Source organism: Mastigoproctus giganteus, chromosome 3 (genome assembly GCF_048544385.1).
Source record: "Mastigoproctus giganteus isolate SK-2022 chromosome 3, ASM4854438v1, whole genome shotgun sequence".
Taxonomy (NCBI): domain Eukaryota; kingdom Metazoa; phylum Arthropoda; class Arachnida; order Uropygi; family Thelyphonidae; genus Mastigoproctus; species Mastigoproctus giganteus.
In genome coordinates this window covers 189554726-189580028 of record NC_143577.1, presented here as the reverse complement: position 1 = coordinate 189580028, position 25303 = coordinate 189554726, and the positions used below count along the sequence as shown (strand labels likewise).

General features: G+C 35.9%; 1 protein-coding gene across 1 annotated transcript; it reads left to right on the top strand.

The window, feature by feature from the left end:
• The first annotated feature begins 1031 nt into the window (after window positions 1-1031).
• LOC150088496 (vitamin D 25-hydroxylase-like) lies at window positions 1032-13646 on the top strand. The gene is made up of 8 exons (XM_090370191.1): window positions 1032-1345; window positions 7514-7641; window positions 8708-8814; window positions 9023-9315; window positions 11604-11719; window positions 11997-12252; window positions 12954-13141; window positions 13468-13646. The coding sequence occupies exons 1-8, from the start codon at window positions 1107-1109 to the stop codon at window positions 13644-13646; spliced, it is 1506 nt and encodes a 501-aa protein (XP_090226317.1). The 5' UTR covers window positions 1032-1106.
• The last annotated feature ends 11657 nt before the right edge of the window (window positions 13647-25303 follow it).

Sequence of the window (25303 nt, the reverse complement as noted above, 5' to 3'; positions counted from 1 at the left end):
CATGGCCGCTATGATAGAACGCGTTTTGATTGAATTAGATACATTTTGATTTAATATCAGGTTAAAATTAAAAACTAAATTATTTTTGGTTTGCATTTCTAATGCTATGCATCATCTCATAGAATGAGTTATTTGTAAATTCCACTATATGGAAGTAAAAAAGAAAGAAACAGAAAAAATGTTTATCACCAAACACCGTATTTGTCATCTTCGACAACGGATGTCGAAGTGTGCTAAATTTAGTTTCGGTCACGTGGTATGCTGAGATTATTTACAGATACTGTACTTCTCACTCCTAACAGAAAACGAGAGATAACTGTTTACATTAAATTTTATCGTAGATTTTGAGTCCGTATCTTGGGAAGATGCGAGATTTTTCATTCCTACCCTTATCAATGCCCTCGACCTTTGCACAGCTTAGAATCGGTTACGGAAACACATCTACATTCTGTTCTGTATCCAGTTCAAATTATGTTCTGCTTTGTTTCATAATCATGAAAATTCAATCAAAGGAGATTTAACATTGCTACATATTTTATCTACAACAATTTCTGACTTTGCTAGAGAAATGCGCCATTAATAAACGTATTTATAAGCCCGAACTTAAATTAATTGGAAGGGGAAGTTCATAAACATTGATATTTATAGTTATGCCAACCAGAAGTTCGCTTATTAACAGTTTAATTCAGCAGTCACAGAATATAACAACATATACTCAGTGAATATTTTGTTTTCCCTTAGGATCGTTAAATGGTATCACATTCTCCATTAAGTTTTGTAATTACGTTAGTCTGCAATAAAACAAATGCTTCTATTCTTTAAATTACACACTTTTGTATAATTTATATTAAGTACAAAAAAAACCCGTTTTATTAACTCAAGTTAAAACTCAATAATGAGAAACTATTTTTCCTTGTTTACCTCTGTAATTTCGTTAGATAACACTAGAGGGCAGTGAGAGATTCAAGGTTAACGCATGTCACAGTAGTAGATGTTCATATTCACTGTTTGTTTAAAGTAGGTCTGTGAATGTGCGTCATTAGAACAGTTCAGAATATGTGGCAAATAGAAAAAACTGAAAGTTATAGCGACTTACTTATTTGGAAATGAAAACATCGAGCGCCTATTTTGCCCGTCTTTTAGAAGAATATTTCACTGCTGCTGCTACAGTTGGTGTATTTGTGATTACTTTATGTGCTTGGGTTGTTTTTTCTCGTCTGAATTCAAAGCGAAAACTTCCTCCTGGTCCGATTGGTCTGCCTATATTGGGTTATTTTCCATTTCTTAAAAGATATGCTGAATTTCAATTGGTAAAACTAGCTGAGAAATATGGAAAAGTGTTTGGGTAAGCAGTTAAAGTTTAATAAACTGCTTTGGTAAATGTGAGAAAATTAGAAAATAAATATTTAGCAAAGAAACTAAAAAACAGAATTTATTTTACACTTCCAATTAATTCACAATATATAACGAACACAAAAATAATTGAAAGAAAGATCTTATATTTCAGATTTTACTTTACGCATTATTAAATTTTCTCGGGAATGCTAATAATAATCTGATATCAACTGCTTGAGATACGCATTAGTTTAATCTGCTAAGTGATTGTGTGAATAATATTCTCAGCCTATCAACGTATATATATTATACAGGTGTCTCAAAAATACACGACATAACTTCAGGAATGAATTCCTCATATGTAGACAATAAAAATATTTGATATCAACATAGTTCGGAAATGCTTGGTTCCCGAGTTACTAACCGGAATGTCTTATCTCCCGCAGGTGATTTTCTTCATCACAGCCGACCGGGCTAGCCGAGTGGGTAAAGTACCTGCCCGGCAACCTAAAGGTCGCGGGTTCGATTCTCGCCTCGGGCTTGGATCAAAGTACTGCAAAAACCTTAGGAGGTGCAATATGGCCACAGAAGCCGATGCGCCAACAACTACCAAATCAAAAAAAAAAAAAAAAAAAATCCTTCATCACAAGGTACTGACAGAATCTGGTGGTTTTCCATTCCGACCATGTACTCAAATCAAGAGCAAGTGGAAATGCACTTTATATAGGGTTTGGCGGACGACAATGCTCTGGAGGCTCATCTTTTGTACCATGAAAGGTTCCCAGAACGAAGATGTCCAGACAGGAATACGTTGGAAGGTATCCATCGCCGCCTTTATGAACATGGGACCTTTACATCTCGTGCTGCTAACAGAGGACGATAGGTAGAGGTGGACCACCTGCCTGGTTTCCACACTCAACTGATTTAAACCCACTAGATTTCTTCTGGGGCCATTTAAAATCATTGGTGTATTTGGCTCCGGTAGCTGATGTGGAAACTCTCCGCAATCGAATTGTGGCAGGTTGTGAAACAATACAAAACATGCCAGGAATTTGCCACCGTCTTCGCAAGTCCATGAGACGTCGATGTGAGGCCTGTATTCAGGCAGAAGGTGGACATTTTGAACAATTACTATAAGGTGATGTGAACAGTTAAGATGTAAAATGTTACAAATATATTATTTTGTGGAGGAGTGAGATTTATTTAAAGTAAAACTTATAATATGGCAATATGGGGGAGCGAACCTTACAGCCAAGGGATTAAATTAGACAACGTTTATGAAGGTCAGCGTTAAGCTTGACAAAGGCTAATGGCAAGGAAGGGGTGTACTTCGGTTCCCAGCGCACAGGAGCATCGAAAACAATGGAAACTGGTTGCAACTGTTATTAGTAGAAGGTGTTAACTCTGGAAAACAATAGCGCCGTGGACCATGTGCTGTCAGGACATTTCTTTAATCGGTTACTCCTGGACAGTAAAATGCGGAACAATGCTGGGAATTAGATGGAAGTCTGGCTCTGGCTTTCGGTGATAGCAAGTTTTTAGATCGTGGGAAATTAGTCTGCTACAGTATAACTATTAGCGACTGACTTCAAAGGTACTGACAGCCTGAGAAATTTTACAAATTTCTTAAAATAAGAAGTTAGATCGAACAACAAGGAATCAGCGTGAGAAAGATAAAAATTAGCGAATAAGAAGAGATTGGAAGTTGATAAAATGAGTAAGATTGGATAAACTGAAAACTAGGCGGATTTGACACATGTAGGCGGTACAGAAATTGAGTTGAACAAAAAGTGAGTGAACGGGGAGAGACGAGAGGACAGTTGAGATTTTGTCGGAGTTTGTGGGAATGGGTTAGTAAAAACAGAGTTGAGTTTTATGTGTGTGTTTATGGAAATGAGTTAGAAGACACAGAGTTGAGAATTTGGGAGTGTTTTGCGAAGATGAGTTAGTGAGAGAAACCACAGTTGAGTTTATGTGGGTTTTATGAAAATGGATTAGTGGGATTCTAAGTTGAGTTTGTTGGTGATAGGAAAAATGAAATAGTCAGCGGACACAGCAGTCGAGATTTTTCGTCGAGATAAGTAAAATGAGTTAGTAACATGGACAGTTGAGGGTTCTGTTGTGATAAGAAATATGTGTCAGTTAACAGTTGAGTGTTTGGTCGTGGTGGGAAAAGAGCAGGGTAGCGGCCTGAGAAGTTTTCTTCTTGAAAGAGTTCTTAATAGGTGGAGCGATAAAACGAGGGTAGCACCCTATGAGTTTTTCCTTGTGATAAGTTTTAATAAGGTGGAGAAAGAACGCCAGTCCCAGTGCAGCAAAGAGTTCCAAAAAAATCATCTGTAGCAAATTCAGGTGTAGCTGATGAAAGAGATCCCCAGAAGGTACCCTGAGAGCCAGGAAAGCTTGGAACCGCCCCGCAAAGCAAAGGAAAGAAAAAGGATAATAGTAAGTACTGTAAGTGAAACAGTATAGTGATTAATTAATGAAAAAAGGATAGCGCTAGAAGTAAATTGATTGATAAATTATCTCTTAAGTAAATTATATATACTAACAGAGTTTAATTAATTCAAAAAAGGTTATTGTAAAATGCAAGAGAAACGAAAGATAAGTAATAGCTTAAATTGTTGTTCAAATGATTATAATATGTTAGAAGGATAATAAAGTTTATAGTGAGCATCTTGGAATGTTCTAAAGATAGATAATTGAATATAGTAAATGTTATATGAGAATATTTGAATGTTCTAAGGATAGATAATTGAATATGGTGTTTGTATTGATGAAGAATTGTTGATCTAACTGAAAGACTAATAACAAATAGAGACTTTAGGAAAGTTATGATTAGTCTTCAGTGTATTGTAACAGAATGGCGAGAACACAGATTATAATGATGAAAATAGCATATTGATTGTTAATATAAGAATAATATATGCAAGGTATCCTTGACTTAACCTTGTATGCATATTACATGTTTTTTTATTCAATTGTATATTATGTTGTATATATATATGTAAATAAACTTTGTTGTTGTTATTAAATTGTGAGTTTGTTATTCCTGAGCACTCAGCCTTTCCGAAGGGAATTTTCATAAATTCCTTTTATTAATCATCATCTTTAAATCATCATCCTTTTATTAATCATCATCGTGTATTTTTGAGACACCCTGTATATGAATTTATTGAACATAAAAATTCAATTTAAAACGAAATTTCCGACTTTCGTGCAGCGCTAATATTTAATTATTTGTACGAGAGTACCACATTAACGGGAGTTCTTTTGGTGTTGCATAAGCTGAACATGACATCATTCAACTCCCAGATGTGTGTGTGTTAAGTGACAAGAAACTGAGGTTATGAAGTGTCAGATCTACTGATTCAGTCAAAACTCCGATAAAAATTTCTCGCATGGTTTATGGGATTCTAAGCCTTTTTCAACAGGTGTGGAAGGATGGTGATTAAAACTACTGTGCTACAAAAAAAATGTATATAGGCAATCATATTGCCATCATACATACAATTCTGCAAACAGAATAAACAAAAAAAAAAAATTAGATGAATATACAATATCTATTTTTGTCAGTATAATTATATATGTACGTAGTTACTATCTTTAACTTAATACCCCCTTTCCATCGCCTTACCTGGATTTATTTTAGCAAAACAAAAATTTCTATTTTAATTTGTAAGATCGACATCTTACACCAACTTACCTCTTCTAAACCATCAACGTAGTCTGTTATTGAGATATTTTCAAAAAAAAGTTCTTGCATGAAAATGCAAGAACTTAAATGTTTTCATTAATTCTCAAAAAGGTCCATAATTTTCTGAAGTGAAATGATAGCATTAATTTCTTTCATTGATAGCATTAATGACAAAACAATGTTTGATTTTGAGGAATATCGTTCATATAGAATGATATAGAGAGAATTTAAAATTTTTTAGCTCTCCCATATAAGAAAGTGAATAGTTCAGTCCCCAAAAACACGTATATAATTATACCGAACTGTCACTGGTCGATGACTCATCACCAGATCATCCACACTGTCAGCAACTTCTCATGTGATGGACATCGCAGGTCTTTCACAGCCCCTGTCATCGTCCAGGCTCTACCTTCCTCGTTCAAATTTTGCTGCCCACTTCTCAACCATGGAATAGGAAGGAAGTTCCTGCCCTAATTTTGTTACCATATCCTCACGAAAGGCAAAAATAGAAATAGAAACATAAATCAAATTAAAATGCTTTAGTTACGTTTTCACATCCTATTCACATAAACTTTTTCCCCACAATTTGAAGAAATTATGATGAGCGTTTTGAAAAATACACAAATAGGAGATACAACGTAGGAAAACGTATACATTTGCAAGGAAAAGTTTGCTGCTACTGCTGTCTTACCTTGAATTAAATATAATGGGAGATTACGTCATATTCTAAAGCTCTTAACGATGTCAAAACGGCGTGACCAGATAATTGGCCCAGTCCGTGGAGGGATAATTGCCCTCGAGAATAGACAATTTTGTCATTAGAAAAGATATACACTACATTTAAGTTGTTGTGTGGATAGGGTGTACTCTGACCATATGCGGAAAAAAAAGTTCATAGCAATTTGAAACTTATTAATTCAGAACTTCTTGGGGTATAACATATGGGGTATAAAGTATAACAAATAGAGCTTATATTTGTTATACTTTATCAAGTATAACAAATTATCATGCTCTATTAATATCCATTTCGCACTGCACGTTTAATGTGGGCCAGCTATATTTGATATAAATCAGTTCAAAATCTATTTTATGACGAACAGGTGAACTCGCTCTACATAAGTATGTGCTTGACCAATATTTTTCCCCCCTATGGACGATTTTAATTCTCTGTAGTTTGAATTCTATTCTTTATGACGCTTTATAATTCATTATATATATATTTTTTTTTTTCGTGGAAAAATGTATAACCAATTCGTCGATGTGGAAAGCACCCAAAATTCAAAACGTCTCATAAGATTCTTCTGGTGTCATGTTGATGACCAACCATTTGTTTAAAAAAAATGCAATAAATTGCCCGAAAATTGTTTTAGAAGTCATTTTAAAATGATTTTTAACGATCTCCGTATTGACTATGCAAATTACCTCCAGAAAATTTTAAATATGCAAGAATAATTAAGATGATACTACATCTTTCGAGAAAAATCTGTTAAAGAAAAAAAAAATAATGGTTAATTTGGACGCAGCACCGAACACTTTCAAATTTCTGTCACATTTCTGTCTTTTGGAAAGGCTGAATTAAGAAATTCAGTAGTTTTCAAGAGGAGTTGTCATACCTGAGAGAATGTCTGTGACGACAAGCCTCAAGGATCATGCAATCTGAACTCCTTAAAAAATTAGTTTCAACTGAATATGAAAGGTTATACAATTGTTTTATTGTTGTAGAATTTTAGGCGCATCACCAACTTAATCTATACGCTGTTTTCTGTTGTCGATTTGCTGTTTTCTAGATGAAAAGCCAGTGAATGAGGGAGTAAAAATCGTGGTACACTTGCCAGAGACCGACTAACTCAGCCACGTTGTGAAAAATACCCATAAATATTCCTTGCTTCATTGACGGGATTCGAGCTCAGGTCTTTTCCACCCAGTGTGAGGAGGACGGTTTATACCAACTGTGATACTCATGAGGCTTTATCCAATTAAAATGGAACCTAATTTATGATGAACTAATTAATGCTTATTTTGCAATAATTTAATTAAAAGTAAATTCAGTTTGCAATAATGCAAGTCAATTGGTAATATAAAATATTACTGTACTGTTTTTAGAGTTTGATGAAACTCTCCTAAGAATATATTTTAACGCTGTCTTTTATGTGTACAGTATGAAGAATTCTTTTCTTAATCATTACCTGTCTCTTTATGGATTTACAGAATCTCTCATAGCATCGAAGAAAATTATTTGGATGCATGATAAGCGTTATTAAATAAACAGTTCTCGTGAAAACCCATTTTACATACCGGACAAATAAACGCTGTACTTCTAATCAAATATAATTTCTGGAACAATTAAACTGCTTCTGTCCAAACATATCTCAATCTGTTGGCATAGTCACTCCTAACATTCAGCTGTGCATTAAATGTTGAAATCTATATATGAAATATCAGATTTCAATTTGAATTCGGACATATTGCTTTATTTCATAGTATGTATATCGGGACTCGCTATGTCGTATTTGTCAACGACTTCGAAAGCGCTAAAGAAGCTTTGACCAAATCAACTTTCCTGGACAGACCAAATCCTTCATCGATTAATCTTCTTCCTGGAAAAACAAGTAAGTTAAACGAGTATTTTATTTTATTTTATTAAATATTTTATGCTATCCGGATGGTTGCTGAGTAAATGATTGCTGGGTAGGTTCCCTCCTTCTATTTTTCTTTATAGTTATTTGTTCCGTATTATTTATCCTGACTGATAAGAAAGGAAACTCAATAAAGAAATATACACAAAGAAATAAAGGTAGAAAGGACTGCAAAACACAAAGTAAAGGGAGCGTCTAACAGCACATCTGCAATAACGCCACTTCATTCATTTTGCCATCTGTTTTTCTTCTTTATGCTACTAGAGTTTTGGCAAAGACGAAATTTATTATGCTGTATGACAGTCTTCAAGGGATGATTCACAAATCCCTTGGCGAGTGCATTTTTTTACACTACTGTTTATAATTAAGGCCATGAGGGATCAATGCGTTATATCTGTATATTAATGGAACTTAAATGTCGAAAAACTCTAGTTCCGAGATAAAAATGAAAACTATGCACTCCCCTCGTAAGATTGATTAACTCGGCCTTGGTGTTAGTAACCAAGGTTATAAGGTTAGTCGATTTCCTATCTTGTTTGAGCTTGTACATTAATGATAGTCCTATGTTCTCTCGAATTATTGGACTTATTCTCCATATGTCACCTTAGCTAAAAAAATCAGAATAAAAAGCGGTCCACATTCATGAGAATCTGGAAAGGTGTTTTCTTTTTACCAGGTGGCGAAACCAACACAGTTATAATCATTTTTGAAAAGTACAAAAGAACCTTTATAAATTTTTTGAAACATGTGTGATCTTTAACAAATATATGAAATATTAACAAATTTTGGGTCGGAACCATCGTGACACTTGAAACTTACAAGTTGTCCCAGAAGTCGTTCACCAAAGGTCCTTTTCGGCTAATGTACAAAATGAAATGATATACAAAATTAAAACAATCAAAAAAAGTTTCGGTTTTAGTCCTAAGTCATAAATTTAGCTGGTAATCTTAAGACAATATTGGACTTTTAATCTTTATCGCGTCATTGCGATTCTGAAATGTCCTCTTTAATCCATTTCATGGTTTTTACCCATTGGCAGGTTTAAGTTCCGAAAATGGTCCGGTATGGGCCGAACAGCGAAGATTTGCCCTACACGTACTTCGAGATTTAGGATTCGGCAAAGGTCAAATGGAAGAGCGAATAAAGGTAATTGCAATGATGTCATTGTATAGTTCATGTAGTTTCCCATTGATTATTTTAAATTAATATATATTTCTTAAAAGAAATTGCTTAAAAGATTTTCAGATGAATCTTGAATATCTTAATTTGTTACACAGTTTACTGTTTTTCAGTTGTTCTTTTATAATTTTCTTTCATTGATAGCAAGCTACATTATCATTGATCTGACTTTCAGGATGAAATATGTGCCCTTCTCAAGGTCATTGAAACTTATAACGGAAAGCCATGTAATCTGAGAGCACCCCTTCTCCGCAGTGCTATCAACAACATCACTTTTATCGTTTTCGGACGGCAGCTGGAAGAAGAGAAACTCAAGAACATCCACAATCTTTTTCTCTTTGGAGATGATACAGTTTTTCCTCAGTTTGATGCGGCTACATATTTTCCTTGGTTAAAGCCCTTGTTTGTTAAAATGCTCAGATTTGTGCCGATCGTAAAACTTTTTGTGAAATTCGATGCCTTTGTTGTGTAAGTATATCAAGTATTACTCGTTTTATTTTATTAATCTTAATGAAATCATTAACGCGTGCTTTTTTGTTATAATTATTGCGCAAAAAATTAGAAAATAGCATACTGAAATAAAGGTCACTTCGTATTTATAACCAGAGCGCAGTATTATTTCAATAGTTAATCGTAGGTACAAGCTTTTTTATTAAATAAAATTAATCTAATAGTATTAAGTAAAGCTATTAAGTTAAATGAATTAATACAAGTTTTTTGACTCAATCGTTTTCAGCTTTGTAAATAGGTACTAGTTTTAAAATGTATTATAAATTTCGTAATTATATTTGCATATTTTGTATTATTTATAAGATACCGAATATTGAATATATTAAATTATAAATATATTAAAAATGAATAAAATATAAATACATATTAAATATATTAAAATAAATATTAATATGTTAAATTGGAAAATATTTGTTTCCGTTCGAAAATTTGCATTTTGTATTTTTTAAATTTAAATTCTTAATTTCAATAGCAAAGACTGATCTGTATTTTTTTTTTTTAATTTTATCTATTGAAATATTTTGCAAAGTTTTTGTGAAGGTAAAAAAAAAAACGTAAAAAATTCTCCAATACACTGAATGACCATTTTATTAGTTACGTCTACCCTTTTCATGAAATGGAGCGCTAATTCAGTAACAGCATCAGATGTTTATGCCATGAGACCACGTGATGCTGTTCCATGTGTGCAGATATAGTGATGCTGTATATGTGAAATTCCGTACGAGAATGAGGAAGACAAAGATTTAGGTGACTGAACATAGCGTGTTAGTCGGCTTCAGATGCAATGTAATCTGATTATCTTGGAAATTGCAGATCTGTTGGGATTTTCGCTACGCGGTACCTCCGGGGAATGAATTGGTCCAATAACCAAATAACTTCCAACTGACCACAACTTAAGGGTTGAGGAACTTTGCAAGACTTTGGTCTTTATTTTGAGGAAGAGCGGGTGGAGAATTTTATTAGCTTGGTCCGCACTTGCCGGTAGAAGGAATCTGTTTTGTAGAGAGGGATGTTTGAACAAACGTTGTCAGTGGCCTTAGCAAGTATCTTTGATATGCCTTAGGAGATCCGAGAAATTGCTGGTTCGGAGGAAGGGGTATATTCGCATTTCTCTGATGATACGCGTCAAAGTAAGGCTTGAATAAACCTCAAGGTTTCTTGTATAAGACCTCAGAAGAGTTTCTAATAATGAAAAGGTGTACTGATGGTAAGGATATGTTATGGGAAGTTCAATGGGAAATATAATTCCTGCAGAAAATATTGCCGTAAGCAACTGCATGGGATATTAGAGCTACAAAGAAATGTAAAATTGCAAATTGCATACTAACATTGGAATGGTTCATAAATCTGATGAATTTTAAGACCTAGACAATTCAAAAGAGGACAGTGAGGTTAACAAATGACCCGTCTCTCCACTCTGTCTCATAGACGTTTAGTTTCTTCTGGAAGCCTTTTCTATAGATACTTCCACGCTCCCTATTCATCTGAACTGGGATCTGTAAATCCCCCACTCTGTTCAAAAGCAGTCCGGAATTCTACTGTCCGATAAAAATCCAGAATTCTACTGTAGTGTAAAAATTTATTTTCTAAAACTTACCCTGAGTTGGGTATTTTTGACAAGGAGAGAGGCTCTTTGAATGTGGACATTGCCTACACATTCAAAATACAATTTTACGTTGTTAGTGATTTAAGGAAAACAGGGAGTTTTGAGAAAATAATAGAAACACCTGTGATACGAGTTAATATCCACAAATGAGGTGTTGGGCCATCCTTTTAAAACAGCTTGCATTCTATGTGGAATAGGTTGAAATAAATCTTGAACTGCCATAAGAGGAATATTGAATCATTCTTATTTATCCACCTCTTGTAGGTTCTAAGCGTATGATCAAGTTATTGAATAACTCATACCATTATTTTCAAATCAATGTTCGGTCAGCGAAATAAGAGGCCTTCTCTAGGTTACCAACTCCATTTTTGCACAAATCTAATAACAAGCTTGATAGAAACAATCAAGTTATACTGTAAGACTGTCCATTAGTCAAGTGCGAGCTTAGAGAACTACAAGCGTTTTGAATGAACTTGATTCACTTTAACACGTGTTCAGCCATTGTGCTGTAATCATAGATCCTCCAATTTGAGCCAAGATATAGGATCCGTTATGGAAGAATTGACACACATCAGCTTTATGTAGAATTTATTATTATACAATTTCTTACAAAGATATTTTGTTTTCTGTTTTTTTACAGAAACGAAGTTGAACCTGTTAAAAGCAGCGTCAACCCAGACGACATACGCTGTTACATCGACGCATTCGTAACCGAATTGAAGAAACAACAAAATAATCCAGAAACTTCCTTTACTGGTAATTATCCTCGAAATGTAAAAGCTGGTTAAACTGTTTGAATATCATTGACATTTAAATACGAAACACTTATAACCGTAGTAGGATTATGCATCATCCATATACTTTTTTATTACTAATTTTAATGATAATTGTTACCGATAAAAGTGTAGTCATTCACTCTCTGAATTACACTTTGTACATTTTTACGACATACTGTTTTATAATTTGTACTGCCTAAAACACGTAATATAAAGTCACCTAGAATATGTGTATAGATTTCTTTCATTTTATTCAGATAGGATGCTAATAGGAAATGTAACGGCATTGTTTGGTGCTGGAAGCGACACAACAGCATCAACTATTTTATGGGATTTGATGTTAATGGCAGCATATCCTTCTATCCAAAGGCGTGTTCAAGCCGAGATAGACGAAACCGTAGGTAAAGAAAGGATGCCATCATGGGATGACCGCCTTAATCTTCCCTACACCGAAGCCACATTACTAGAAGTGTCCAGATGGTGGACCATGTTCACGCTGAACTTGCAGAGAGTGTAAGTACAATTTATGCCTAGCTGTAAATATTAAATGTTGTTGGTTTTATTATGCATATTTTGCAAAGCATTTGTTCAGAACATTAATTACAATAGGGTGAAAACACTTTTTATTTTACTAAAGAATTATTAGCAGGAAATTTTTAATAAATTTCACAACTCGCTGGCTATATTATTTGGCGAATCAAAGTGATGTTCTAAGGAAGATTTAAAAATGGAACCTTTTACAGAAAGACGTCGGTTATTTTGTTTCAAGGATATACTTCCAGACCACAGTTTAAATCTTCGAATCTTGTTGAAATTAGTGTCACCTCTCGATTCAAGAGGCCTTTAGAAGTTACTCCAGTCATGGACAGGAATCAAAACCAGACTCCCCTAAACGAGTGACGTGACGGAAACACACCGAGGACAACTGAAAATTATAGCATGGATCTACTGGAAGATCCGTTTCGATTAATCAAGATTAATATTAAATTTTACTGAAACACATCACATTCATTAAGACCTTCTTGTGCTTAACCAACTGAGAAATTAAAAGAAAAGAGTAAATATTAGAGAGCTTATTTAGAAATTTCAAAAATAATTTTATATGGTTTACGATGAAATTGATATGTGAGGTTATGTTGCCAAAATCAGGTATTACATATTATTTACATATACGTATTTTTGCTTGAGTATAACATTGTATTACGTATCTGTAGAGCATCCGAAGATACTACCATAGGAAATTATGACATCCCTAAGGGTACTATAGTCATCGCCAACTTTTGGGCTATACACCACGACCCCAACTACTGGGAAAAACCAGAAAAATTTATACCAGAGAGATTTTTGTCTTCTGATGGAAAAACAGTGGATAAACCGGAACATCTGATTCCCTTTTCCATAGGTAAGTGTAAAAATTAGACTAGTTATATAACGAAATTCGTTATACATGAAAACTTTCTAAAACCCATTCACTACATACTTTAAAATACCATCACACATCATTAGATGTTAAAATTTATTCGTAATGATTTGAAGAATTTTATAATAAAATAATTGAAAGGATAATTAAATTAATAGAATCAGAGATCCGATATGGCAAATGATGAAATATGATTTATGTATTTGTAATGATAATATTTACCTTTCACTTTGATAATGTGCACAAATTGTTTGATAATAATTATACTGCAATAGTTCTGTCGTTAATAATAGTTTCAATTTTTTAAGGTAAGAGATCTTGTCCTGGGAAGAAACTGGCGTTGGTTTCAAGTTTTTTATATTTTGCTACAATTTTACAACATTTTAATGTGGAGCTGGCACCCGGTACGTACATTGACTTTGAAGGAACACGTGCAGCTGGTTTGCAACCGGAACCTTTTCAAATAAGCTTTGTAAAGAGAAAATGAATAACAATGAAAATGAATAAAGGAAAATAATATTTGATTAAATATAATTTATATCATTAATAAAATATTATTTGGAATCATTTGGATGCAGCAAGTGCTCCGAAGAGTTCTCGATATTTTTCATGAAAATTCCAAGTTTATTAAAGTCAAACAAAATTAAAATAAAATATCCATTATGTGAATTTTGATGTGTTCCAGTATGCTGCCCTTCGATCTACACATATACAATTGAAAACGAGAATTTCTGATTATCAAAAATGCAGGACAGCAGAACATCATTGTGCTAACACATGTTTTGTCAGATCAAGTACGAATAGTAAGCATTTATTTTACTTTTAATAAAATAAAACAACACTGTTAAAAAGAATGGCTATTCAATACAAAAAATGCACAATTGTTAACTGATAGATTGAAATTAATTAGATGATGTAACGAACTGAATGGCGAGACTAAAACATTTCAATTCTACATAAGTATTAGAGGTAAAACTTGTCAACGGACTTACTCTAAGATAAAATGAAAACGCATTATATTACACGTAATGTGATCACCAGATTTGTCATCAACGAAATGATTCTTTGAAAATGAGTTAGTGTTGTTTGAGTTTTTTCACAGAGGCAGCTAATCCCATGAGACGTATGCACATGTTGTTTATAAATTACGTGTACTGTCATGAGGAATGAAAACAGTATGTTTTTTAGAGAACAAACTAGCCCAACATCAAATAACTCTTAAGACATATATAGCATCTCAGAATAACCTAAACGCTTGTGGATTTAAATTAATTCAAACTGTCACTCCCTCGCTCATTTCGAATAAAAACTTCCAGAGTCGCATTTCATTTTGTTTTTATTTCAGGGGCCCTTTCTGACAAGGAGCAGGGTGTAGGAATAGCCCTGCTCTCAGCCTACCTCCTCGTAGTGTTAACGGGCAGCGGGAATACCCACTAGGGTCCCCGCAGTTAAATGGCCGGAGGAATAACATAGCAACCCAACCGAACACTACACTAGCAAGACATCAAAACTCACTGTTTCTGGCCTTAACAGAGTGTATTGAGACAAAATGTTTACCAAATGGAGCTGAGGAACCCTCGGTGCTGCATGACAAGGAACACTATACACTTTCTCAGCACAGAACATACGACTAAGCTTGATCTTCATGCAAGCGCCATAGATCTAAAAGCGGTAAGAAAAAACGGATTTATTTCAAATAACCGACCACTAAAATACAGAAAATCAAAATTTCTGATTGTTCAAAACGCTTACTTAGTCGGAATTGTAATTGAGTATACACTTTGAACTGTCATAATAGTGGAGATGCCGAAAGTTCAAACCATCAACTATATCAAAAATCCGAGATCCAAAACACTGACAAGTTCACAACGCAGACAGGTTTCAGATGCTATTTAGGTCAAAACGCCAAACTGCTCAAACGATGACTTTTCAAACGGTCACGATTCAAAATGTCAACCGGTTAAAATGTGACGTATTTAAAACATTCATTGTCAAATCGCTGTCAGCTTATAACGGATTATAGTACCAAAGGATCGCATAACTGCAATGTGAAACGTCTATTGCTAATGAGTTGAATAAAAATTTTAAAGGGACGTTTTTGACAAGTTTCACGAGTCCAGTCCATTCCATGTTTTCGTGACAAAACATAGATGTATAATCAAGAGGTTATTCATTATTGTTGTTAGATGGAAGCAAGAGTTTTTTTTTTGAACTGTAGTTTTAATGGAATCAATCAGTTTGGGATCTAAATCCGTCTTCACCATAATTCACAGCCGCAGTCTCCCTTTCTGCAGAAATGGTGGGAGGGGTCTCTGACTTCTCAAAAGAAGTTATCTAGTGGTAGGTGTCACGAACGCGAGCCCTGGTGTAAGGTAATCTTCATTAGTTATCCCTTTATCTTATTACCACCTCTGAGCTCAGAGCTGGGTCAGTACGGATAGCACTAGGGTTATAATCATCGTCCTACCCAGACCGCGTGGAAATGGCCCGGGTTCGAATCCCGTCAATGACGAGAGGTCCTTTTGTGGGTTTTTTCAATCCGTGGTTGAGTTAGTCGGTCTTAGGCGGGGATACCAAAGTCTTCCCTCCGTGATAGTCAGGTTTTTCGTCCAGCAAAATATGCAAATAGGCCAGAGAACACACAATTTGTGGACACATTACATAGATGATCTGGTTCTCAGTTATCTCTAATATGAGAATCTACTACAGCTCAGGGATGCAGTGAGCGGCATCACACGCAACACAGAGGATTATACACCACTGGGGTTATCCATAAATTGAAAAAAACGAAAGGTGAAAAGGTCTCTCACAGAGATCTTTTCACCTTTCGTGTTTGGACACCAAACGGAGTTCAAAGGAATAATAATTGCCGAATAATAATTGGTGTGACATTGATGAAATTTGGAATGGCTCCAGAAATCTTTCTATCAAAACAAAATGACTGGACTCAAGCGTCGTCTTTGGTGTGATTTGTTTGATTTGTGCTCCGCAAAAAAAAATCATCTAAAGTGTGTATTATTAAAAATTTCTCAGCAATATTTTGTATTAATGGATAGCGAAGAAGATGGCTGAACAGATAATCTGCTTTCTAGATACAAATAATGTACAGGTATTTATTATTTAAAACATTTAATTTATCTTCCATATACCCATACTCGAGTAATTGTAACTGGATCAAGTACACGGTTAACAATTCCAAGAACACTCTTTTGTGTAAACGTCATCTGCGATGCAGACGTCCACCTCTTGACTTCATCAGGTGGACCAGAATCTCGAAGTGAGACAGTAAGAGCTCTATTGTTTGTTTGTTTGTTATTTGGTTTTTAGGAGCATTAGCAACTAAGGCCATATTGCTCCGGAATATGCGGTGGTAATTCCCTGACCTTTCCGCATCCTCCGTATTTGGTGGTGACGGGCTCGAACCCCGGTCTAATCAAGAAGCGTGTGCTACGCACTACTGCTCCTTCCCACCTGGCTACGGAGGCGCCGAAGAGCTTTATTAAGACTGGCCCACCTTCTCGTTGTGTGGACAGGTACCCAGAATCATCTCTCCAGGTGACTGATGTGGACGAGTACCCAAAATCATCTCTCAAGGTGATTGATGTGGACGAGTACCCAGAATCATCTCTCTAGTTTAAAATGGCCTAAGAATAACAAGAGAACACACTCAAACCTAAGTAACTCACATATCTTGTCATTTTACAGTGGTACCGTTCTTAACAAAGATTCGAGGCGGAGCTGAACTGAAGTTCTGGAGCCACCCTTTCTAAAAACACGTCCACATACTAAAACGAAACAAAATTGTGTGAAAATCCACATGTAAAAGGTGCATTAAATACATAACTGTCCGTCCCACAAAGACCATATTACTCCCGAATATGCAGTGGTCATTCCCTGACCTTTCCACATCCTCCGTATTTGGTGGTGACGGACTCGAACCCCGGTCTAATCAAGAAGCGTGTGCTATGCACTGTTGCTCCTTCCCACCTGGCTACCGAGGCGCCGAAGAGCTCTATTGAGACTGGCCCACCTTCTCGTGGTGTGGACTGGTACCCAGAATCATCTCTCTCCAGGTGACTGATTTATTAGTGGCTTGAAAAATACAAATGTTACAAGCCCTTTTTAGCCAAATCCATATGGTTTGCCACATGGATTTCACCAATAAAGGCATGTTAGTATGAGTAATGCATGTCCTTGTATCTTTTTTTTTTTTTTGCAATTTCGGTATCCAAATAATAAAGTATTATTTACTTGGTACATAAAATTTCTTTCAGAAATGAGGTTGAATATCGTAGAAAAAAAAAATTGACCCAAACAACATTGGCAGTTATATTGAGGGATACATTGTAGAAATGGAGAAGAAAAAAGATGACCCAAACAGCTCTTTTACAGATAAGTAACTCAAAGAGGTGTGAACGGAGTCTTCTCAGGAAAGTTTTGTCCCCACACTAGGCATTTTTATTAGCTGATGTATGTTGTTCTATTTATTCCTGGATACAGACAGATCTGTGCATCGGAGTTCCCAGATTTTGAGGGATGCAAGAAAGAAGGGGATGGAGACTATCTGGCGGTAGTCCGCATCGCGGACTACCGCCAGATAGTCTCCATCCCCTTCTGATCTTTTCCAGGCGGTAGTCCGCGTCGCGGACTACCGCCTGGAAAAGATCAGACGAATCCATGCAGCTATAGACGATATCCCTTACAAGCTGCTTGAGAAAGATATTGGAAAAGATGGTACACAATAGACTGGTATGGTACATAGAATCCAACTCAGTCATCAGTTGTAATCAATACGGTTTCCGAAAAAAATAGATCCGCATTAAACCTTATGGTGAAAGCTGAGGGTAACATACGGAATGCCTTTGTTCGAAAAGAACAACTTGTCATGGCATGTCCGGATGTTGAAAAAACCATTTGACACCACCTGGTGCTATGGTATTCAGCAAGACCTGTAGGCCATAGGACACAGTAATCGACTTCCAATGATCATACAGAGTTACCTTAAAAATAGATCTTTTCAAGTGAATTATCATAATGCTATTTCGTTATCTCTTGTCCAAAGAGATAAGTGTACCACAGGGATCGGTACTCAGTGCTACACTGTTTGCACTTAGACTAAACTAATAGATTTAAAAAATAGTGTAATGAAAAAAACTTTCGAGCCTACAGACCAGAAAGGCTCCTGGAGTTGATGGAATATATCCTATAATCTTAAGGGAGGCGGCAAGCGAGTGCATTGAACCATTGAGGCTAATTATGCGAGCATCACTAGACTCTGGGGAGATTCCGTTGAATTGGAAAAGTGCATATGTATCTCCCATACATAAGGGTGACTCTAAAAGTGAAGTTGGAAATTATCGACCTGTCAGTCTGACTTCAGCAATAGGGAAAATCATGGAGGTAATGATCAACGGTGGAACTCAGGATCATTTGGATCGAATTGTAATTCTCATGGATACTCAGCATAGTTTTGTAAAGGAAAAATCATGTTTAACAAATCTGGTTCGCTATTTCGAAAGGGTCACTCACGAGCTGGATTTAGGGAATAATTTCGACATTGTTTATTTAGATTTCAGCAAAGCTTTTGACTCAGTCCCACATGAGCGGTTGTTTTATAAGCTGGAACAGGTTGGAATCACTGGGAAAATCCTTAGATCGATAGATGGATGGCTTCAGGGTAGGAGGCAGATGGTTGTGATAAATGGCTATTCCTCAGATTGGGTTGATGTAAGAAGTGGGGTTCCCCAAGGATCAGTATTAGGGCCACTGTTCTTTTTAATTTTCATAAACGACATTGATGAATGGATAGAGGGCGTGATGTCTAAATTTGCAGATGATGTTAAAATTGGTAGTGTAAATTTTTACTGTCAATGTGACTTCAGGAATGGTCAGAAAAATGGCCGCTATGCTTTAATCCAACAAAGTAAGGTGTTACACCTGGGAAACAGTATTCCCAAAATAATTTATTCACTTGGTGGAGTTCAACTAAACCCAGTATTGGAGGAAAGGGACTTTTTTTTTTTTTTTTTTTGATTTGGTAGTTGTTGGCGCATCGGCTTCTGTGGCCATATTGCACCTCCCAAGGTTTTTGCAGTACTTTGATCCAAGCCCGAGGCGAGAATCGAACCCGCGACCTTTGGGTTGCCGGGCAGGTACTTTACCCACTCGGCTAGCCCGGTCGGCGAAAGGGACTTGGGTGTTACGATACCGTCAGAATGAAAATCTCTGAGCATTGTAAATAGGTTGCAAGGAAGGCCCATGGTGTCCTATCGATGATCTATCGAACTTTTGCAAGTAGAAATAGGGACGTGATAATCCCATTATATGAGGCTTTTGTTAGACCAAACACTTTGAATACTGTGTTCAAGTATGGAGACCACACCTAAAGAAAGATATCGAGCTTCTTGAAAAGGTGCAGAGACGGGTAACTCGCCTGGTGAGATCGGCAAAAGGGTGTCCTTATGAAGAAAGACTTCGAATATGTGGGTTGCAGAGTTGGGAAACGAGACACCTTAGAGAAAATTTGATTGAGGTGTTTAAGGCTCTGAGAGGCATCAGTAAAATGAATGAGGACGAAATTTTCAAGATTATAAATGATGATAGAACTTGGGGACATAAATTCAAGTTACGGGGGGAAATGTTTAGATTGGACTGCAGGAAGTTTTATTTTAGCCAGCGAGTTATAAATTACTGGATTAAGTCGCCTGCATGGGTGGTAGAAGCCGACAGTTTAGGGATATTCAAAGGTCATCTGGATGGTACCTTCGGGTAAGGGAAGCGCATGGGATGATAGGTTTAATTTCCTTTTTTTTTATTTGTTTTGTTCGGGGATATATATATATATATATATATATATATTTTGGCTGGTGCAGTATAAGCCATAGGCTTTTTTGCACCATGCGGCCATTACTAATACTAAACAATTTAGCGCCAAAACATTTTGGTAACGTATAAATCTATCTTTATGCTGATCTTGCAAAATCTTGTCATTCACAGAATATTCTTTCCGTTGATAGACATCTCCACATTTCAATAAAGAAAATTGTGTCGTGCACTTCACAGGATGGTTTTTGTCTGTCGGAAACTAGAACTGCAGCCATTCGTTTTTGTTAAAAACGCAAACTACATTTAGAATCTGAATTATCACTGGGAAATCAACTGATACAAGTTACCAACAATATCCGATTCTTGGACATGACCCTTGACACCAAATTGACATTAGAGAAACACGCACTACAAACACGAACTGTCTATATGAAGAAGATGAATATACTTAATTTTGTCGAGCAGTGCAATAGAAGGGTATGAAAGACATGCATAACTCGTCATTTGAAAGTGGTCAGATTATTTTTAAATAATTATTAAAACCTGCGTAGAATGATAATTTTATTTCTTTGTTATATATTTTTATATTTATTTTATGATATTTAATTTTATCATTTTTTTTAAATTCATAAGCACTGGAAAAACCCGAACCCTGAGGACAGGATAAAAATTTTAAATTATTAAAAGTATAACGAATTTCTGTTGCATTTGGAGATAATTAAGAGTTAGAATATTTAGATTTTAATAGCTAATCTACATTGCAAAATTCAAAACACTTTAAATAATGGAAGATGCAAAATCGTTGCATTCTACAAGTCAAAGCTTAAATATTTACAATAATTTAGCTACTTTCGGTTTTTTTCACACCATATTTAATCCTTCGTAAAGTTAAATCAAAAAATGGAGAAATAAGGAAATTCTTAAACCGAACCGATTACAGTTATTGTAACCTGAAAGCTGGTTATTAGCATATTAATTTACTGGTAAGAAATAAAAACATTTACTACTGCAGTGAATATATTTATGTTCATTATAGGAGAGCACATGTTTATTAAAGTTTTCTAATTATGCTAAGTTAAGAAAAAATGAATTAAATCATATACACTCCACATGCTGTAAAATTTATGTTAATTCAAGTAAGAGGAAACCGATTTTCACTGTTTCTGTTGGCAAAACAGCTAAATAAAATTAAGTGGCTGGAAGTGATTCAACTCTAACAAAACTGTAAACGAAATAGTCATAGGAATAAATAATCCATGTACTGGAGAATATTTCAGCGAAGCTATTGTTAGGGTATTTGTAATTTTATGATTGAATTTTTTTTGTCGTCTAAATTCAAAGCGTAATCTTTGATATCTTATCATTGCGAACACAAGAATCCTATTGATTGTTCGTCAACGAGGTGTTCAGTGAATTCCTGAGTAGTCAAAGCGCTCTGAAAGAGATGCAGTTTTCGTTGCAACCTGCATCGGAAACAACCTGAGCTGCTGTAACCTGGCTTCTTCAATTACCATTTATTGTTTATTTCTCTATGGTGCTAATTAAAGACCATCTACTTGCGAAGATGCAAACGAATGATTCTCCGAATTTTTTCGATAGTTTACAGTTTGAGTCTACATCAAGTTTTAGCAAATAATTCGTATACATCGCCCTCACGTTCCTTAATTAATTTAGATAATTTTTCTGTTCGATCTTACGTATTTGGTATTAAATAAAATTATACTTGCAAAGAAACCGCCATCTCACCAATCTGTCAGCTTTCCCAGTTGACACCAGGTGGCTGCAGTAGCTTGGCTATCAACGAAAGGAAAAGTTTTATCATCATGAGTTCCTGCTTACTGTGTAATATAGTACGAAGGGTAATTAGGTATCTGACGTTTAACATTCTTTTTTTTTTCGGCAAAAAGATTCTCAGTATATTTAACAAGCGTCTACTTATATTAGGGTGATTGTTAAAATACTTTTCAGTCATTTGACTCCTGGAACCCCAAATTGTACATTTTATAGAGGAGCATTTAACTGTCTCTACTATCGCCATATTTGTTTGTGATCGCATTATGCGCCTGTTTTGTCTTTCCTCCCCTGAAATATAATCGACGACTTCCTCCTGGTCCAATCTGTCTGCCTATTGTGGGATATTTTCCGTTTCTTGAAAGGAGTACTCATTTACAAGCAATTAAACTGGCAAAGAAATATAGGAATGTGTTCGGGTAAGTACACCTGAGTATTTATTTAATTAACAGTATCTTCTAAGAAGGGTTATTGATGCCTGTAAATAGAAAGCACCGCATTTTGTTTCTTTTAAGAAATTTTATTTGGATATACAATGTAGGATGAGGATAAAATCAAAAGGGCAGGTTCGGATTTTCCGAACCCCAAATCTTTTTGAAAAATATATTTTTTTCATTTCTTGAAGATATTTTTCTCCTGGAAAGACATGACCTTTAGTTCCTAGACTACGTACTTCCATTAATCTTAAGATGAGCATCGATGTGTAATAAAATCTAGTTCCTACCTGTGCATTATTGACACCAACATGCTAATCACATATTAAAGGACTGGCAAAATTATTTTAATCCGATCAAAGACAAATCCATGACTTTAAGAAATCTATGATGCCCTTGGTGCGAGGGGAGTGGCTGCATGTTCTGGTCCAAGGGCAGGCAGCCATTCCCTTGAAATAACCTGATACTTAAGATCGCCTGTCGACCAGCAATTAATGGATACATCAGACCATCTAATGGCTGAAACTACCAATGATCTTATTCTGTACAAAAACCCTTGGGATTTCGTTCATTTTGTGCTGGTTTTCTTTATTTGTGTACAAACATACATCCGACTTGTTATCTTGAAAACAAAAATTTATAACGTTCTGTTATTTGGAAAATTTCATTGAATTTAACATCGTTTCCATTGTCACGTTCCCCACGTCCTTAAGATAATAATAAGATTCTTTATTAACATAAATTTTATACACTAGTGATTCCTTACACAGAAAGCCAGAGGAATCTTACAATTAGTTGTTTATACAAGTGATTTTGATTTATAAAAAGATAAATAAAATAATAACTAAATAATAATGATAATATTAATAACTAAATTATAAATAATAGATCAAAGCAAAGATAATCAAAATGTAAAAATGAAGGAAGTAGTAATTACAGCGAAAAGGGACTACAAGTTAAGCAGAACATGAAATTACATCGGCTAACTAAGTTAGGCACTTACATAAATGTCCTTTACAAACAGCAAGATGGGACAAGATGCCATCTCGATATGCCTTGTCTATAGTCCCAGGTCGATGTTGAGCGAGTTGAGTGTCCAGAGTAACATGGACATGTGTATATGTAAAGGGCGGCACCTAGAACATTCGTTCAACTCCGCCTCGTATCTCTGTGAAGATCAGTATCACTACAGATGGGCCAGATGTATGTGACGTCGGTTTGTGTGTATTATGTGTGTGTTCTGTTCTGGCCGCTTGGCTACCCAGAAGCATCAGTCACCTGGACAGATGATTCTGGGTACTCGTCCACACCACGGGACGGTGGGCCAGTTCCAGTATATCACGTAACGTCTCGAAAGAGACTGACTCACCTGGTGTTGCCAGCAGGTGGGCCAGGATCCTCTGGGGGCCCATTCCAGAGGGACTTCAGCAAAAAAAAGAAAAAAAAAAAAAAAAAAAAAAAACACATTCACCCGTGGTGCAGGTTTTGATAAAAAAAAATAAATAAAAAATAATATATAATAAATAAATTAAATAAAATAAAGAAAAAAATATAGATATTAAAAAGGAAGAAAGAAAAAAAAAAAAGGAAAAGAAAAGAAAAGTGGGAAGATGATGAAAAAAAAAAAAAAGAGATGAGGAAAGGAAAAATTATAAATAAAAAATAAAAATAAAATAGAATAATAATATGCCTGAAAAGGTCAATAGGTTGATCTTTGATCAGTGCTTGAGGTTAGGCGCTTCTGTAGCCAGGTGGGAAGGAGCAGCAGTGCATAACACACGCTTCTTGATTAGACCGAGGTTCGAGCCCGTCACCACCGAATACGTAGGATGCGGAAAGGTCAAGGAATAACCACCGCATATTCCCGGAGCAACATGGCCTTAGTTGCTAATGCTCCTAAAACCAAATAATAACAATAACAACAACAGCTTGAGGTTATGTTGCCACTGCATTAGTTGTAATGCATATCTTTCCTTCTGGCAAAGACAGCAGCTGCAAAAGGCTGGAGTGCAGACAAGTGATGTGGGGTCAAAACAAGTTGGTCAACTCGATTTATGCTGAAGGATGGGACTTCACTTCGCAGCTCATTCCTAATGTCTTCATAGCAGGCACATTCGTGGAGAAGATGTTGCCAGTTTTCTTTTGCTCCACAGAAACAGAGGTCAATGTTTAACAGGCCTAGCTGGTGGAGTTTTTCGTTAAGGGATCCATGCCCAGTAATAAGATAAGGTGTTTCCAGACTAATTGTGAACCATGAGCTAACCTTCTTCGACATCACAAAGGAGACATCCGGTAGGAAATTTCTTGTTACAGTGCCAACAGTTGAATTGTCCCACCTTGTTTGCCAGACATTTATTAGCTCTTTAAAGCATCGAGCTTTTTCCCTTTTATTATCATCGTTCAGCGATAGGTCTATATCCAAGATGGAGGTAGGTATTCCTTTTTTGAGCCTGAAGCATAATCCTCTAAATATTACGTATAGGTCTAAAGGCAGAGTCCCAGCAATAACCTGGATTGCCGCAGTGGACACCGTTCGGCAGATTCGATGTGTTGCTAGTAGCATAGCCCTCTGGATTGAGTTGAGTTTTTGCTTCATTTTAACGATTACCACTCTGTGGAACCAAGCTCCGGCCGCGAATGAGACTATGGGAAGGAATACCACTTTATAGTAAAGTAGCAGGGTCCTCCTAGACAGGCCCCACTCATTTCTTGAAATTCTAATGATGGCGGCTGTAAACTTCCTGGTTTTTTTCACGAAGGTGTTGTAGATGAGGTAGGAATGAAAGCCTGTGGTCTATGATCACGCCCAAGACCCTGGCCTGGACGACCAGGGGTAGCTGGATACCATTAATTTTGACCTGGGGGGGGGCCTTCTTATGTCAAGTTTGGTTTTGAAAATCATCTTTGTTTTGGTGGGATTAATCTGAAGTTTGTTGGTTGCCACCCAGGAGGTGAGACTGTCAAGGACTTTCTGCGCTCTCAGTTCAAGGACCGATCTTGCATGACCTGAGATGATGATAGTCAAATCATCGGCAAATGCAATGACTTTAGTATGTTCAAATGATTTGCAGTTTTGAAGCACCATATTCCAGAC

Excerpts from the sequence above, each read along its gene's own strand:
- LOC150088496 (XM_090370191.1), top strand. The coding sequence starts at position 1,107 with ATGAAAACATCGAGCGCCTATTTTGCCCGTCTTTTAGAAGAATATTTC. Across the intron at positions 1,346-7,513 it reads AAATATGGAAAAGTGTTTGG|TATGTATATCGGGACTCGCT; the intron begins GTAAGCAGTTAA and ends TTTATTTCATAG. Across the intron at positions 7,642-8,707 it reads TCTTCTTCCTGGAAAAACAA|GTTTAAGTTCCGAAAATGGT; the intron begins GTAAGTTAAACG and ends ACCCATTGGCAG.